Raw genomic sequence first — 18653 nt, 5'->3', positions numbered from 1 at the left:
ATGCTTAAAAATTATCCAATGTTTGCAAGCAATTATAAGATATATTTTTTACTTTCTCAAAAGACACCCTAAACGGGGGGTAACGAGAGTAACCCCCCATCCATCCTAAAAATTTGGGGGGTGATATTTTATCTTCATTGGGTTGTACAAAGTAACATTTGTTCAAATAATATCCTTCTTCATAATTAGCGATTTTGTTTATCATTAATGGGAGTAAATTATTTTAAGGTCCATTGCCTCACACTTTTTTTGTTATGTTTTTTTTAGAGTATTTGTTCCGATTGTTAATAAATATAGAAAGTATAGCTGCTATTGTTTACTTTAAGATACCGGAAAAATTGGGTAAAAAATGATAGTTTAGGCCCCAAAATTCCCCTACTTTCTCCATTCAATTTTCCTCTATTATATACTTAAACAAGGATGACAACATCTATAAGTAGCAAAGCTCAAAAACAATGTAATGGACAAAAGGACAAAGTTGGTTATAGTGAAGCTGTTCACTTTTCAGTTTTCCTAACCAAGAAATGAAAGAGAGAAAATATACAAAAACTCAAAGATAATCACGAACCCCTAAAGAAAAATGTTTACGTCATTTGAAGCATGACCGACTTGCAGACGGACAAACTTTAAAACTAGATGCGTATACATCTTATAGAAATATTCACTGAAAAATTTGGCTGTTTATCTTCAAAAATAGCTGACTGACGAACAGAAAAGGTGAATTATAGAGTAGCTTCGCTACTACAATTTTAAAGAATTATTATTCTTTTTATTATTGACGATATTTGAATTTAAAAAATAAATATCATTCTTAGTGATTTATTGATAATTCTTGAGTCTATCTTTAGCCATTTAAGTAATAATATTAATAATAAAATGCTTATAAATTTTCTCTTTATCTTTAAGTTCATTTCTATCTTTTATTATTTTCATATTGCTGCGCTAATTTAAGCCATAATTATCATTTTTCTATTTATCTATATTTTTCTTTAATTAATCCACTCTTTATTTTTATTTCTCTAACTTTCTTTTTTAAATTTTATTTATTTAGACTTAAATTAGGATTTAACTGTAAAGTAAATACACAGACTTACATAAATACACCCATTGATTTATTGGTTCCTCTAATTATTAAATCTGTGCTGTTAACATTATAGTTGCAAGGTATCTCAGTCTGTAATTCAACTGTGATTCTTGGTGTTATTACATCCAAGAACCCGCTTCCCCAGAAACATGATAATAAGGAAAATTGTTTCCTGTCCTTTGCGACCCAATTTTATAGTTTCTATCAGATATTCTTTGATTTTAACCATATTTTCATTATCTATCTATTCTCTAGGCAGCTTTCTATCTTTCTTGCTATCTAACTGTTTATTTTGTCTATCTGTAAATTGTTGAAATAAACCAAAGTTTTACCCTTTGTCCTATTAAAAAATGAATTATTAAAGAGTGAAACTGAGAGAGAGTTACCTAGCAAGAAAAAGAAAGATAGCAAATGAGTTAATAAAATACAGGGATCTAAAGAGATATGACAATGGCTTTATTTACATACATTCCCAATGATGATAACCTTTATATAGTGATTGAAACGTTTGGACACTCAACTTAATGAACCAACCAATCATAATTCAATAAAGTCTCCAAAGTTGTTAGGCCAACGTTTAAGAATTCATATAAAACTTTGGGGACTTTAATAACAGCCCAATGCCCTCTTCTTATCTAAATAAATAGGGGCATATACATACATATATGTGTAAATAAGAAGGTCGAGAGAAATTTTAGGGAGATCTATTTTGTTATATATACATCTTTAAAGATAATTTATCATCGAATCTATCCAAAAACATGTGTAATATAGGGATACATAATGAAAATATAACAAACCATGAATTATCTATCTATCTATAAATTCATCTAATGAAACAAGAGTAACTGCATTCATACAAGCTAAGCTTAACAAGTCAGACAGCGATTTTAAATTCAATATTGTTAAGAGGTCTTAGCGAAAACTTTTATCTAAGTAAATATGTTGCAAAATTGCTTAAGATACAGGATGCTTAGTGTGGACAAACTTACATTGAAAGACTAACTATGAAATTAGTAATAGCTGTCAAAGAAATAATGATTATAGAGTTGTTAATCTTCCAAATTATACTTCATTGTTGCATGCTTGGTATGGAATTGGTAGGACTAATCTAATTTAAAAGGACGGACATGCCCTAGTTATTGAAAAGATGTGTTATCCTAGTAACTTACCATGAAAGGCCTTACAAAATTTTATCCTTTCGCGGTATAATCCATAAAATACTTTAAATAGGGACTCAAAATAATTTTATACACCATTAGTTTTAGCTATCAAAAGTGAAATTAGATAAAATGTACAGGATAATAGATAGATAGATGGTTGAGTATTAAGCTAGAAAAAATGTAGATAGACATCAATTACTATGGGTTGGTATATAGATAGATAGATAGTTAGGTACAAAGCTAAAAAATATATAAATTGATAAGCTGGTCAGATAGAAAAATAGGCAAGAAGGTATCTAGATAGATAACATCAATTTCTAAGTATAGGTCTAGATAGATAGTTAGGTAGCAAGCTAGGTAGAAAGATAGATATCAATTACTAAGTAGGGGCAAATAACGCCCCAATTTTCATAATTGCCCTATTATTTATTTCACATTAGTAATAAAGAGAGAGATGAAGGGAGAGACATATTGAAAGTGAGAGAGAGAGAGAGAGAGAGAGAGAGAGAGAGAGAGAGAGAGAGAGAGAGAGAGAGAGAGAGAGAGAGAGAGAGAGAGAGAGAGAGAGAGAGAGAGAGAGAGAGAGAGAGAGAGAGAGAGAGAGAGAGAGAGAGAGAGAGAGAGAGAGAGAGAGAGAGAGAGAGAGAGAGAGAGAGAGAGAGAGAGAGAGAGAGAGAGAGATATTGAAAGTGAGAGAGAGAGAGAGAGAGAGAGAGAGAGAGAGAGAGAGAGAGAGATGAAGTGAGAGATAAAGTACTAAATATAATATACAATAACTTCGCCCCTAGTATCTAAGGGCTTCTTCTGAGTTTATCTTTTTGATTTAGATGTTTTAGGGATCTTATGGGAAACACAGAATATCATTCTTCTTTTGGCATATAAGATATATTATTTTTAGAAATAATATAAAGAAGTAGTTGTTTTACAAAGTGTGTTACTCATCAAATATTGTAATGTTTACTTCTTCAAATATTATTTTTAAAATTATTTAATACTAATGTTAACAGTAGAATATATGATTGTATTAGGCAGCTAATGTGCTGCCATAGTACTTTTATTCATTTATTTTAGAAACTGACTTAAAACATACATTACTCACATACTCATAGTAAAACAAGGATGTCAACATTCATAGATAGAGTAGACATTCATTGTTCATATAAAATTAATTTAAAAATATAAAATATAGCGTAACAGACAGACAGACATGCATAGTTATTTGTATAATGGGTGCTCCGTGATCATATGCATTTTCAAGCAAAATTTCCATTGTCTATCTTTAATAACAGATGAGATAAAACACATTTACTGTACAAATTTTATATACTCTATCCCAGTAATGACAGACTGACGAATCAAGTGAGTTATAGAGTAAATGCTCATTGGCCAGTTGAATGTTCACACAATAAATCAGTCGTTACCTCAAATAGTATGGCATTTCCCCATTTGAATGGACAGACAGACAAAGGAGGTTAAAGAGTTGCCCCGACCTTTTTTTTATTCCTTATCAGTTTAAAGAGTAGCTACGCTTACACTAAAGTGGCCACCTTACTAAACAAACAAAGCCAATAAAAAGATAGGAAATAGATAGTTTGATAGATTGATACTGTGTTTCTATATTTTTAAACAATGATCAAAAATATAATTAAAACCCTAAAAACATCTTTTTGGACTTAACCTCCCCATGTCATTTACCCTCCTGCTCCAAAGGTCAGGGAGAATTTGTCCGGTTCGTGTTTGTTTAGAGGGAAAAAGTGTCAGAGCATATGCACACAAAATTATACACACAAAACCACGCACACACACAAAACACAAACGAGAACGAAAACATCCCCAAACAAAAAGAAATACAGTTTTCATCTTAGAGTCTAACACTTTAATAAAAAATTTTGTCTTTTTATTTTTTGGGAAGGAGAAATAAAAAATCTGGATAGGGGGAGTAATTTTTTAACACCCGAAGATTTTTACCATGGGGTATAAATTACATTAGGGTAAAGGTAATTTCCTCCTTTAATTATTTTTGTGTGTAAAGGGGGTGGTAATAACCCACATTTTGGATTTTAAATGTCTAATATTATCTTGTTTTAAAAAATAAAGAGCATCGAACCATGGCAATATTCATAAAAAGAGTTTCAGAGGTTCTTATTTGGTTGGGGGTGGGGAGGGGGAGGGGGGTTGTTTAACAACCCCCCCGCCCCCCCCCCTCCCTGAAGAGTAACAATAAAGTTAATAATAAGACTAACATACCTACCTTATATAGTTATTGGAAAGCTTCGCTGTAAAAACAGAAACAAAACCAAGAAAAAAGTAAAATTTGAATTGTATACATTGTATTGTATGGGTCACGTGATACGGTTTCTATGGTTGTTTATTGTAATAATAGGACATTAGAATTGCATTCTGTTTCAATGAGCTACTGTACTGTCATACTATTGAAAATTATGTTTTTTGGATGGACTTCAATATTTTCTGTTTTATACCTAATTTTTCTAGGCTTAGCATGACCCTAATTTTACCAGGATAGCTAGCCAGATAGCGAGATATATCTATAGAGATAGCAAAAAATGAATCGAAAAGGGTATATAGGTCATTTTGAATATTCTGTTTTTGTGCTATAACCCTTAATTTATCAAGATAGAAGAAGGAAAGATAATAAGATAAAAATAAATAAACAAAAACATGGAATTGAATGTAAATAGATAGAAATAAAATTATAAGTCATGTTATTATAATTTAATATTAGCGGCTACGCCCCTAGAAGCCTCTAGGACACTTGTGGTAAGGGGATGGGAATTCGATCCCCCCATATTCAATTAAAGTCTTAATTTAATATCTTTTTCTACGGGCTTTCTAAAACGTACCTAATTGTTACACGAATCTTCATCCAAAGTATAAAATCGATAGGACAAATATAAAATGCCAAAAAAATGAAAAGAGCTAACTGTGATGGGCGTACGTACAACATACAGACGTACATACTCTAATTATAGAAAAGCTTCGCTTTTAATAATATTTTTACTCTTAATTAGAATATAAATATTAGAGAAAATTGTTTTTTAAGAAACCCATTGTAAAGAGAAAATGGTTTAAAGTAATTTATTTTCATTGTCAATTCATTACAGCTTAATCATTATTAATTTTTATCTCTCTCTTTTTCTCTATTACTAGCGGCTACGTCCCTATGGCCTCTAGGGGTACTTGAGGAGGGGGGAGTTTAATTCGATGATTTTATTTTTAAAAAGAAAAAGGGGAGGGGGGTATTTTTTCTAGGGGCGATTTCTCTTCGGTTGATGGCGGTACCCTCTCCCAAAAAGTTATAAACTTGCCCAGGACCTATGAGAAGCAACCCTGTAAAGGAGAAGCATATCGGTTCAGCGGTTATCGAGATCCTTCAGTACAAACAGACGTACATACAGACAAAGATCCTGTTACTTTATTATATCGATTTTTGTGCTTTTCTTTTTTTCTCTTTTTTCTTTACTTACTCTTTTTTTTTCTCTTTTCAATCATTTTTCCACGCTCTCTTTAGCTCTTTAAATGCACTATCTACTTATAATATATTATGCGCCTTTAATGAATTGATTATGCTTTAAGGAAAGAATGGAGACATAAAACAGAGTAAAAATAACTTAATTAAAGTGAAACTTTAGGGTTATCTATCTATTCATGAGTTTTATCTATTTATTTTTCTATCTATAATAAAGAATGCTTACAAAAAAAATTAATTAATATCATGAGAAATTTTGAGTTTGACAATGTATGCATTTTTTCTACTTATCTATTTATCTCTTCCAGTGCAGAAATAAATAATTTATCTTTATATTTATCCATCTATCTTTACTAGGTAAATAAAGATAATTCTTTTAAAGGGTTGGTTGTCTGCAACTTGTTCTTTAGAAGATCTTCTTTATATACTAAGGTAGTGACTTTAACGCACAAGAAGAATGTATCGTTTATAAAGAAAATTGTCCTTTTTTTGTGTTTTTGCTCGTAGTAACTAAATATTTTACAACGATTTAGTCCTTTTTTTTGGTTAAGGTGATTTTAGTGAGGATATAATACTTTAATTTGCATGAACTTAAATATTTTATGGTCAGATTTATTTACTAATATTCCCAAATAATAAGGTCTAATAACAGATGAAAATTAGGTACTTTAATAGAAAGATAAATACTAGATGGATAAAAATATATTACTTATGATAAAATAGATATACATATATATATAATTGCTCTCACTTCCTGTTATCTCGTTTAAACATTTATATCCAAGATACACACATTCACACACACACACAACCACACACAAACACGACTTGCATTTTATGGGGGCAACGCCCAAAGTAGTTATCTATCTATTTATCTAAATACTCTGTTTAGCTATCTTGATATCCTTTGCGTTAATTTTTTCAATTTTTCTGTTTCATTCACTTTCCATTCTTGTCTCTATTTTACTATCTTTTTTATAAATTTGTCTCTTTTCTTCTTTTTTATTTCCTTTATTTTTAATATTTTTTCATCTTTTTCTCTTTTTTTTATTCTCTTTCTTTGCCCATCGTTATATCTTATCTTTAAATTTTTATCTACTTTTCTGTCTATTTATCTATCTCTTTCTTATTTTCTATCCTTTACTTTTTTCCCCCATTCTTTCATTGCCTTCCCTTTCTTTTTCTTAAATATTTTAAAATAAAAAAGGATACCCAGATGATATCTTTCAACAAGATATCTTAAACTATTTCATCATTTTTAAACAATTTCTAAAGACCTAGAGTTTTCATAGTATTACAGCATATTAGCAGGCCGGTTCAGCCACTAATTTTACTGTTAAAATAAAGTATCTAACAACTATAGAAATATTTTTATAAGGTCAAGAGCATTCTTAAACAATGTGGTGATAAAAATCATCATTCTTTTTAGGGTTACTCAATATAGAAAGATAGAAAGAAAGATAGTTTTTTGGTAACTCTTATAAGGTCAGGAGTCTTTTAAAACAGTATGATAAAATCACTCTTTTTATATAATAACCAAGTAAGATAAATATACACAATGGCATAGACTCGAAATAAAGTATTACCAAACTTTACCAATAAACTGTAAACAAATATGATATATATACAAGCAAAAAGTTAATGTTGAATTTCAATTCCTTCTCGTCCCTTCTTAAGCATAAAATGAATTTGAAAATTTTGAAAATAGATTTTAATTTCCTTATAAGGATGTTGTTTTTATATGTCGTCTTTATGACAGGTAAATATTTTATAAATATATTTCTTAAATTATATATAAAAGAAAATATTATACAATAATATCAAATTAAATCAAAAGTATTTCAACTTGTTTTATTTTTTTTGGTACTAAACTCATCCCTGACTTGAATGAGAGAAAAAGTTTGTTTTGAATTAGATTGCAGAAAGAACATAATATTAAAATACACAATAGTCTCTTTGTGAGTTTAAATTTATAACATTATTTTTTGTTAATGAATTAATGAAAATTATTTTGTTTAAAATTTGACTAAATGACATCTCGTATAATATACTTTACATTCCATCTTAAAAATAAATCAGTAAGGTGTATATATATGTTTAGATATCTGTAAACCACCAATTTATGACTATTAATTTTTGATCAGCTGTAGGTTTCAATACTAGATGTTTTTTAAGTAGCGCAGCTACTCTAAATCTAGAGAATAAATCTAATTTTGCTTAGAATTTACTTTTAGGTGTTTTAAACATTGTAAATTAAAGATTTTATTTTAATAATCAATATTTTACAACAATATCTTCTAAAAACTGTGAGGACGTTTGATAAAATTACGTTTATTTTGCAAGCTTGTTTGAAAATATTTCATTATTTTTATAATTCTGACAAAATAGATTTTCTGTTTAAATAAATAACATAGCCACAAAAAGGTTTAAGTAGTTATTGAAATATTTTATTACTTTTCTTGCTAATTAGATATTTGTTAACTATGTTTAATTTGCATTTTTAAAATAGACAAGAAAAATATCCTACTTAAATGCTAATTTTATGAAGTTATCTTAAACCTTTTCCAAAAGTTTGTTTTATAAAACTTTTTTATTTTTCATTGATTTTATTGATTATATAGGTTAAAAATATCAAAAAGTATTTTTCAAAGGCTATAGATAAATTTTGATTAATTTTGATTTTTTAATTTTTTTAAAAAATCTGCAAGAATATGCATGTCTTTTCAAAGAATAGATTATATAAAAAACAAAATTAAACATATTCAGGCTATCAAAAAGCAAAAAATATTCTTTTTTACCATTAAATCACAAATATTTAAAATCATTAGATTTTAAGCTTATTTTGCAGGGAAACACATTTTTTCAGTTATTTTTTCTCAACAATGGATCTTAAATGATTATTACTGAAAACTTTTATGAAAATGTTATTATCCAAAACTTCAAATAAAGGAAATAATTGCCAATTGCAAAAATGTGTGCAAAAAGTTGCCAATATCTCGTTAGAAGGGACTTAATGGATTTGAATTCTTACTGCTTACGAGTTAGTGGACTATAAACTATTAGAAAAGTATCACTTTAAGGTGAAATTTTGAGGGTCAACTTTTTTTCTTTTAAAATTCGCAGTGTATATAGAGATGTAATAATAGATACATAGATAGATATTTAAATAAGTAAATGAACATATTAATAGATACATAGGAAAATAAATAGATTTTTTTGGGTATATCGTGTCTTACAGTGGCTATATTACTAAAAAGATGGACTATCAGAAAGATTGCTAAGTATGGATAGATAGATAGACATATACAAATATAATAGAATGATAGTTTATAGGCATTTCGTGTCTTACAGTGACTTAAAGTTGGTTTAAGCACATTTACCATATTTGGAATATAAGGACAAATTTAGAAATTTTAAGATAAAATCATTCTATTGATTTAGAAGATACATTTTTTTCATTTACTCTACTTTTCATCTTATTTTCTTTTATTATACTATTTATCTTTCTATAGTTATTCTCACTGTTCTATCTACTTTTCTCCCGTTTGTTTAATTGGTTTACTTTTCTTTTATTTCATTTATGTAACAACAGCTGTAAATTTATCTAATTTCTTATCTATCTATTCATACGTTTATTTTTCAATCACATTTTTATATTTTACAATTTATCCATTAAAAAAACTATCTGTTAATCTATCTATTTAAATATTTCTTTTCTATCTATGTATCTTACAATCTATTCATATACGCACTAATCTTTTCAATTATCAATCCATCTTTAAAAGTATCTCTTTATCTATTCTTTTTTAAAAAAGTACTTCCTTGTTAATCAATCAAGAAATCTCTTTTATAGTTTAAACATTTTTACTAAACATCTTAGCCCCGCCCTTTTGGATAACAATGATAGATGGATAATTGTTAAGAAAGGTATATCTGTGTAATATATAAAAAAAGCTAAAAATAGATAAAAGAATAGATTGATAGATGAAAAAGATTTTTGATATCCGATAACATAAAAGAAGGTAGATAGACAAATAGATAAATGTTTTGTAGTTTAAACATTTTTACAAAAGATTTGTGCCCCGCCCATTGGATAAACATCCTTCTTGGTGTTTTTAAAACCTAACAAATAATCATTATTAAGGCAAAATGTATTTATATTTAAATGTAAGATTTGTCTCTAAAGTAATAATAGATTATACAATTCGACATCTAAGTTTAGATAAAATGAAAAGAAATTAGCAGTTTTGAATAAATATTTATGTATCAATATCTTTAAAGTGCATGATATACTTTCAACATCACGATAAAACATTTTTCAACATTAAAATAGATTCATATAAAGATAGATAGTAGGATAGATAGATAGAAAAATAGCGTGCAAGAAAGATTTATAGAAAGGTAGATAAATAAAAATTTGCAAGATAGCAAAGTAGATAGAAAAATATAAGCTTAAAGCTTATAACAAGCTAGATAGATAATTTTAAAGTTAGATAGATAGATAGCAACTTAGTTAGATAGATAAAAAGGTAGATAGATAGATAGCAACTTAGTTAGATAGATAAAAAGGTAGATAGATAGCAACTTTGTGTGGTGTTTTTTTCCTCGTTGCATTTTGAAATTAGTTAATTAGTTACACTTTAATGTTGGGTGTTAAAATATCTATCTATCTATCCTCGAACTGTTTATCTTACTATTTGCTTTGCCCCCACCTTTAGGACAGGGTGGGGAAAATCAGGAAAATAGCCTAGTACCATTACAAGACACTAATAAAGCTTTCCTGAAAACCAAACCAATTTGGACCATCATTTTTCGAAATAAACTTATTATTGCTCTTCCCGTAATTTTCGCATGTTGAATTATCAGTTGAAGCATGTGGATTTTTACACTTTTTAGATGATTATCTTTTACATGATATAATTATCCTATTAATATCATTTTAGAAATGGCGATTCCTAGGTTATCAGACACAATCATTTAAATTATCTACAATCTACACTTTTAGAAAACGTTTGATCTGTTTATCTATCTATCCACCCATTCATCCATCCATCCATCTTTCTATGGAGCAACTAATTTTTGTTTATTTTTCAGAATTAAAAATGTTCATAAAAATGTATGTGTGTTGTGTATATACACCTAAAATAACAACTTAAAATGCCGTAAAATAACTTCCTATCTTTTTTGATGAAAAAATGCCGAATTTGTAATTTTTTCATGCAAACAGACATAAAAAACAAAACAAAAATGACTTAGACATAGTACAGTCATGGTGTAATGTTAAATTATAGTAAAAAGGTGAACATTTATTAGTGAAAATAATGATTTTTAAAATAAAATAAGTTACTGTTAAGTGATTCTTATTGGTGAAAATAAAAAAAAATCTTCGAAAATCTAAAGGAACCCAAAACATCAATCTTCAAAGGTGTATGTATTGAAAAAGAAGTATAAAGGAGGTATCAAAAGAGGGGGAAAACCGTAGCTAATTTTTTGAGCTTCTTTCTTCCTGATGACTGATTTCTATGGACAATTATTTACAGTGGTATGACATCACTGTAGCAAGTTTGTTTGTCCAAGAATCAACTGTAATACTGTGGAATGAAGCAACTTTAGAATTCTTCTTTAAATAAACTCAATTCTGAAAGGAACGCACACTATGATTGTACTAAAAAGCGAAGCTACTCTGTTAATTTACTTTGTCTGTCAGTGAGGCATTTCAGTTCTGTGTTCTATTTCGTTTTCTTTTGTATTGTTATGGGGTTAGTAATAAGAAGACGTCCCTATAATAAAGTAACAAGATCTGTGTGTGTGTGTGTGTGTGTGTGTGTGTGTGTCTGTCTCTTTGTAACGATGAATCTCGCCTAACGCTGAATCGATACGGGTTTCCTTGATATTTTAGCTTTTTATAGGTCCTTGGCTGGTTTATAATTATTTTGGGGGAGAGTACCACCACCCCACGAAGAGAAATTGCTAAAAAAATCATGCTCTACTAAACTAGTGAAGCCTAGCGGCCTTTTAGATATTTATTGATAAATATCTGATCTTAACTTAAATTTAAAAGAAAATATTTTACTTTCCCCTGGATTCCTCTAGGGGCGTAGCCTCTTGTAAGAAATTAAAAGAATACATTACATACCGACAAACTCAAAGAATTATAGAATAGATTGAATATACCCAGGACGGAATTAATACCATAAAAAAACCTAGTTTTTACCACTTTTATGGTAAAATTTTACCAGCCTATACGATTTAAAAGGTGGTAAAATTTTACCGTAACCGTGGTAAAAACACTTTTTGTGGTACTTTCTCACGCTTTTTACCATCGATTTTTACCACAATTATCGGTAAAATTTTACCAGATTTCCGGTAAAATATTACCATTTTAGGACGCAAATTTATACCAGATTTTGACCAATTTTTACCACTTTTTTGGTAAAATTTACCGCAAATTTCTGTAAGATTTTACCGAAAAAGTGGTAAAACTGTTCAACACCTGGTAATATTTTTGCCCTAAATTGGTAAAATTTTACCAGAAATAGGGTAAATATGGTAAAAATTTACCAAAAATTGTGGTAAAAACGGGTGGTAAAAATCACGAGAAAGTGGTAAAAAACGACCTTAATTATAGAAAAACATCGCTTGTACACAAATCGCAAAAATAAAAAAAAAATTGTTTTCATTTTTATCTTTATTGATTGAAACACTTAAACATATTTTTCTTGATTCTACTGCTCTGGCCGAAGAAAACTGTTGCGCAACCTCCTGGATTTGCTGGGCACCGGCCCCATTCGACCTCGTATCACTGATATTCAACCTGGAATAAAATTGCTCATTAGTTAATTAGATAAGTACAGGGATATAAAGGGATAAGACAATGGCTGATAAATTGATGTTCATCTCTAATGATGATACACATCGTTACCCCTTCTGTAGATTACAATAAGTGATTGAAATGTTAGGACACTCAACTTAATGAACCAACCAATAAAAAATCAATAAAAGTACCCAAGGTTGTTAGGCCAAAGAATAAGAAAATGTTATTTGAAAACTTTGGGGGCTAGTGTAATTTACAGCCCAATGTCCCATCCCTCCCTACTAAATATCTAATCTATAATACAAAGTAGAACGATGTCTGTCCGTCCATCCGTCCGTCCCAAAGATAAAGCCTATACTCGCTGTTTACGCAAATGTGTCAGAACTTCCCCCCCCCCTTACTCTCACACCTAAATTTTTTCTTTTGAAAGCAAAAATAAAAGTGTGTAGGTTCGACTCCCCCTCTCCCCCCTCATTCATTTCCTACAGGCATCTTGACACGTGGCAAAAAAATCAGCAAACTTATCTAACTAAACATCTTTGAAAACGCAGAACGAGAAAAAATAAAGGGAAAGCTTACCTGGAAAACATAATCAGTAACAACATCCGTGGCTAACAAGAACAGGATAGTACTCGGCATTACTGATATATGCTTCACGTGGCGTATGGAGTCGTGGAACGCGGGGTCCTAAGTTATGGAGGATTAAATGAAGGAAGGAAGTGGACTGTTTATTACACTAGTCCCCAAAGCTTTATTTTCTTCTTCGTTGCTTTAACAACTCTAGGGACTTTTATTGAATTTTGAATGGTTGATTAATCAAGTCTACAGAAACGTAAATTATTTTAGTACAATGTTTTTTTTAACTTAAACAATATTTTACTTCGTCTTAAATCATTTAATAACCCATTCCTGAATAGCCTTCTTTAAGAAGTTGAGCACAGATTTTAGCAAGGCAGCCCGCTGGGGTAGGCAGTGAAAACCAGGCTTGGGTACATCCTAAATAGAGATAGGTTGTTAGAAGATTTTAGCAAGGCAGTAAGAATGTTTGGAACTTTATACAAATGTCTAACTACGTTTTAAATCAACCATCTCTCTCCATAGGCATTAATCAAGTATAATTTCCCAGGGATATAAAGGGATAAGACAATGGCCGATAAATTGATATACATCCCCAATGATGATACACAAAATTGCCCCTTCTGAAGATTACAATTAGTGGTAGAAACGTTTTAGCAATCAACATAATGAAGCAACCAATTAAAATTAAATAAAAGTCTCAAAGGTTGTTAAGCAAACGAATAAGGAAACGTTATTATAACACTTTGGGGACTAGTGAAATAAAAAGCCCATGCGTTCCTGATAATTTCCCCTGGAACAAAACTGACCTGAACTTCTACGTGTCTGGGGTCAACAACAAACTTCTCCAGGAGCATCACTTCGTCACCGAAGGACTTCATCGCCTCGCGCTTGGCAGACTCCAGCTGGGCCTCGAACTCGCCAGCGGTCATGGCAATCCTCATACCCTTGCCACCCCCTCCGCGGACAGCCTATGACAATATCAAATAACAGTTTTCCACAGGTAGAAAAATAAAAACAATATAAAATTTAGCAGCTACTCTACAATAAGGTATGCCGTCACTCCGTCTGACTGTACTATATATCATTACACAATGGTAGAAAAATATAACACTACATTTCTTTACATACATATATATAATTTATATAACCTACATATTCCTTTTTTTTTTAACATTGATTCCCAGAATTATACCTAAGGTATAATGTTATAATCGAGCCTTGAAGTTGAAATATATTATGTCATTGTCCATATTAAACATCCTGTTTTATATTTATATTATTTACTATTTTATTGCGGTACATGTGGACATACTTGTCCTTGTTCCCACCTTGATCATAACAGGGAACCCGATCTTGTCTGCCTCCGCCTTCAAGGTGTCCAGGCTCTGGTCCTCTCCGTGGTAACCGTGGATTACAGGTACGTTAGCGGCTTCCATGATCATCTAAAAAACAGGTTAAATATTAGAAAAATTGTAACGACAGACTTCTTTTAAATACACAGTTGCTTTTCCTAGAGCCTACTTGTGTTTCGTCTTAAAAGAGGATGGTTGGAGGGTTTTTACCAATGAAAATATTCGAGGTCATTTTTCCAAGAAGCGGTGTCATACCCCCCCCCCCCCCGCCAAAAAACCAGCATAAACATTCCCTGAAAATTATGGAAGACCAGAAGATTGAGATCGTAGAGGACAAATGAACAGACATCCTGTTACTCCGGTATAGTATAGAGTGTTATTTCTTTCTACTTGAAATCAACCAAAATAAGTTCCTGAGTAGCTACTCTATCATTTACCTTAGATGTAGACTTGATACCCATATCTCTAATGGCAGTGGACGGTGGACCAACAAATATAACTCCTTTCTCCTGATAAAAAAAAAAATTAAATTAAAAGGTAGGTATCATTCTTATTAATATAATATTACATTCTTGAAATTCACCAGAAAAAAACGTAAGCAGTACAGTGGCGTGCACAGGGTTTTTACGGGAAGGGATGTAATCTTAGAGGTTTTTAAAAAACGGGGGGGGGAATCTACATAATTTTAATTTTAAGGGGTGTGTTGTCAACCCCATTCCTCACACTAATGACCGTGGACAAGATAATGAACGAAATATACATATATAAATCCCCAAATATATTGAACAAAACAACACCTTAGATTAGTTCAGACACTGCTAGTTTGAATGAACCAATCAAGATTTAAAGTTGTGAGCTAACGTGCTTATAAAACTTTGGTTACCAGTATAACTTCCAGTCTAATATCCACTCCCTCCCTGCAGTCAAATGGAAAATATTACCTGTCCAGGGATATAAAATACACGTGGATATTATTAATGACATATCATGGAAATTTGTTGTCATGAATTTAGGTTCCTAACATGGACTTCATATATTGGTCAGTTCGTTTACCCAGAAGGAGGTAAGGGGGTGTTGTAAGGGAGGAATAAGGGTGTATCTTTATTTTAGCCCGCTGTGAGTACCGCTTTATTAGAGTACATGAAAAACTGGTGTAACATCCAGGTAATAATATATCCATTTACCCAAGAATCTTAAGGGATAAGACAATGGTCGACAAATTGATGTACTGTACATGTACAACCCCATTGATGATACACAAAATTACCCCTTACATAGATTACCTTTTGTGGTTGATACGTTTGGACACTCAACTTAATGTACCAACCAATCAGAGATCACTTAATCCCCAAAGTTGTTAAGCCAACGAATAAGAATACGTTATTATAAAAGTTTGGGGACACGTGTAGTTAACAGCCCATTGTCCCCTCCCTCCCTGCATTTACCTGGCAAAGATTAGCAAACTCGACATTCTCGGAGAGAAATCCATAGCCAGGATGTACAGCATCGGAGCCGGTTTCCGCCGCAACCTAAGATAATACAGTGTATGGTCAATAGTAACTAAGCCCCTAGAGGCCTCTAGGGGCACTTGAGTTAGTGGTGAGTTGAAATAGATCCCAACATTTTTTTATTTTAGTTTCAATAGAAAAAGTAAAAAATCCATCTTAAGGCTTAAATATGATCAGAAAATAGAATAAAACCAACTCAGGACCTATGTGATGCCTACCTAAAATAGAGAACCCAATCGGATCAGTAGTTATTTAGAAAAAAAGTCTTACTGCTTTATATAATAGGATGATGCATATAAGAGTTATTCTAAATCTTAATAGGTAGATTCTTCCAAGTTTCAATTTAAATTATCAATCACACCATTAAGCAAAAAACAACACCCATTTTTTTGCAATGTGAAAGGTGTGGGGAGGGGGGGGGGGCTGGGAAAGAGCCGACCCACTACCTTGAATTTTAATTTTTCAAAGTTTTTAAAAAATAAAATTTTTGGGGTAATTTTTCTTAGGCCTATAAAAAAATCCATGTATAAATTAAAACCTTTCCGAGACATACAATAAGCTTCAATGTAGAGGAGAGACGTGTACGTACGCTAGATATTTCGCTACAAACGAAGACAAACAAACATCCTGTTACTTTTATTTAAGGATTATTTTAATCAATCAATTCTTGTAATGTCCATCTAAAACTAATACCTAACAGTATAATGTCAGAGATATAAAGGGATAAGACAAAACAATGGTCGATAAATTGATGTAAATCCTCAATGATGATTAACAAAATTACCCCTTGGATTAATATTAGTGGTTGAAACGTTCGAACACTCAACCTATTGAGCTAACCAATCAAAATTCACTAAAGTCCTGATGTCGAAAGTTGTAAACCAACGAAAATGTAAACGTAATTATAAAACTTTTGGCACTAGTTTAATAAACAGTATCTCCTCTCTCTGGTATAATATACCTTTAAAATAGTATCTCCCCTGAGATAGCTCTGTTGTGAGGCAGCTGGACCAATTCTAACAGCTTCGTCCGCCATGGCTACATGCATAGAGTTTCTGTCGCTGTCACTGTAAACTGCCACAGTTTTAATACCTATAATAAATTTTGACTAAAACACAATAAAATGTAGGTAACAAAGGAAGGGTTGGGGCGGAGGTGCCACTTTAGGAAACAAATAAAAATCGTCGGAAAAAGCCGTTTTTTAAGCAAACAAAAGCGCGTTTTGCTCTATCTGTGAGATATTATGAATAAGATAATGTTAAGATTTGATATTAAGATGAGAAAAATTTACGTTCACAGTCCCTTTAAAGACACAATACCTGTAATAATAATACCCTGGCCTTTCTCATTATAAGCCTAGGCAGAGCCATGCTGGTGAGTGATGCTAGCCCAAGCGTGGACCGTGGTGAACTGTACTTCTAACGCCAATACCTAATTACAGGGTTACGAAAGTTTAAATTGATGTTTTTTTTTTTAATGTTAATATTAAATGTAATATAGTTTTGTAATGACATATAAAATATATATTCGATAGAATATAAAAAAATATAGTGCATTCAATATTAAAAAAAAATATTTAAATATATATATAGTTGTTAACCATATAGAATCTATTTCCGGCCGGGTTCTTAAAAGATATTGCCGCGTTTTTTCGACATTTTTTACGCTATGAATAACAAGCGCGACATTCGCGAAATCTAAAAGAGTATACAATGATTTATTTAATTATTTCGCTTTTGATGGTACGGCCTTCATAGAAAAAAAAAGATTATATCTTCAATCCATTTTTGCTGCATATTAATTAATGCATCTTTTTAGAGCTGTGTTAGACATTAGAAAAATTGCTAAAAAAATAATTTAAAATTCAGTATTTTTATGTTATATACTCTGTTTGAAATTCTATCGTCAACGTTCAATCAATTAATGTCTATAAAACGCCGAAAAAATGTGGCATTCATCTTTTAAAAACCCATCTCGGTGGTATTTCCGGTTGGCAAAGACAACATAAATATAGAAATCATGAAACATTGTTGTTCCACAATTTTGCCACATTTTTAAACATCTTGCTTAAAAAAAATCTTCCAAACAAATTGTAAATTCTACAAATTTAAATATTTAGAGAAAATTGAGTAGTAATTTACTTCTTGATTCAAAATATTTGATTAAATTGAATCAAAACTAATAATTATTTTTGGCACTCTATATTCAAATAATCATAAGCTTATCAATAGTGCGCATGCGTGCACAGAGGTGCCATAAATTTCAAAACTTAAAAATATAAGTTTTGTAGCGAAATTACTCTATAATTCGAAATCTCTGTCTTTCTTTTAGAAACATTCAGGGGAATATACGAAAGCTTATATTTATATTAAAGATGAAAAATCGATAAATTCAAATGCACACGGCACATCTGCGTAAACACACAGACCTGGATTTTTTTTCTTTTAATTTTAATTCGTATGAAGCTAGCTCAAATAAGTAAATATTAAATTTGATATATTTTTGACGATGCGGGAGGATGTTTTAAAAGAAATGATGAAATAATTTTCAAGGTTTTAAAAAAAAGTTAGCTTCTTTTATGCGAAAAAATTCAATAAAAAGTAAAAATTTTTACCAAAAAGTTGGTCAAATTTTACCAAGTTTTTTTTTTTGTTTAAGTCCAAAAA

At 30.7% G+C, this 18653-nt stretch overlaps 1 protein-coding gene across 2 annotated transcripts; it reads right to left on the bottom strand.

The window, feature by feature from the left end:
- Window positions 1-12407: 12407 nt before the first annotated feature.
- On the bottom strand, window positions 12408-17442 carry LOC145317883 (methylcrotonoyl-CoA carboxylase subunit alpha, mitochondrial-like). Of its 2 annotated transcripts, XM_080159165.1 has the most exons (9): window positions 17307-17442; window positions 16949-17079; window positions 15925-16008; window positions 14917-14988; window positions 14456-14569; window positions 13934-14095; window positions 13460-13544; window positions 13128-13237; window positions 12408-12548 (listed from the first exon to the last, which is right to left on the bottom strand). In XM_080159165.1, the coding sequence occupies exons 2-9, from the start codon at window positions 17033-17035 to the stop codon at window positions 12534-12536; spliced, it is 729 nt and encodes a 242-aa protein (XP_080015291.1). In that variant the 5' UTR covers window positions 17036-17079; window positions 17307-17442; the 3' UTR covers window positions 12408-12533. The 2 variants fall into 2 exon arrangements, with proteins under 2 accessions (XP_080015291.1, XP_080015299.1); XM_080159173.1 differs by lacking the exon at window positions 12408-12548 and having other exon boundaries at window positions 13185-13248; window positions 13480-13544.
- Between the last annotated feature and the right edge of the window lie 1211 nt (window positions 17443-18653).

The sequence above is a fragment of the Acartia tonsa genome, chromosome 1 (genome assembly GCF_053477335.1).
Source record: "Acartia tonsa isolate MP-2025a chromosome 1, ASM5347733v1, whole genome shotgun sequence".
NCBI lineage: Eukaryota > Metazoa > Arthropoda > Copepoda > Calanoida > Acartiidae > Acartia > Acartia tonsa.
The sequence above is the reverse complement of the archived record's forward strand: the minus strand, read 5'-3'. Positions and strand labels throughout refer to the sequence as shown.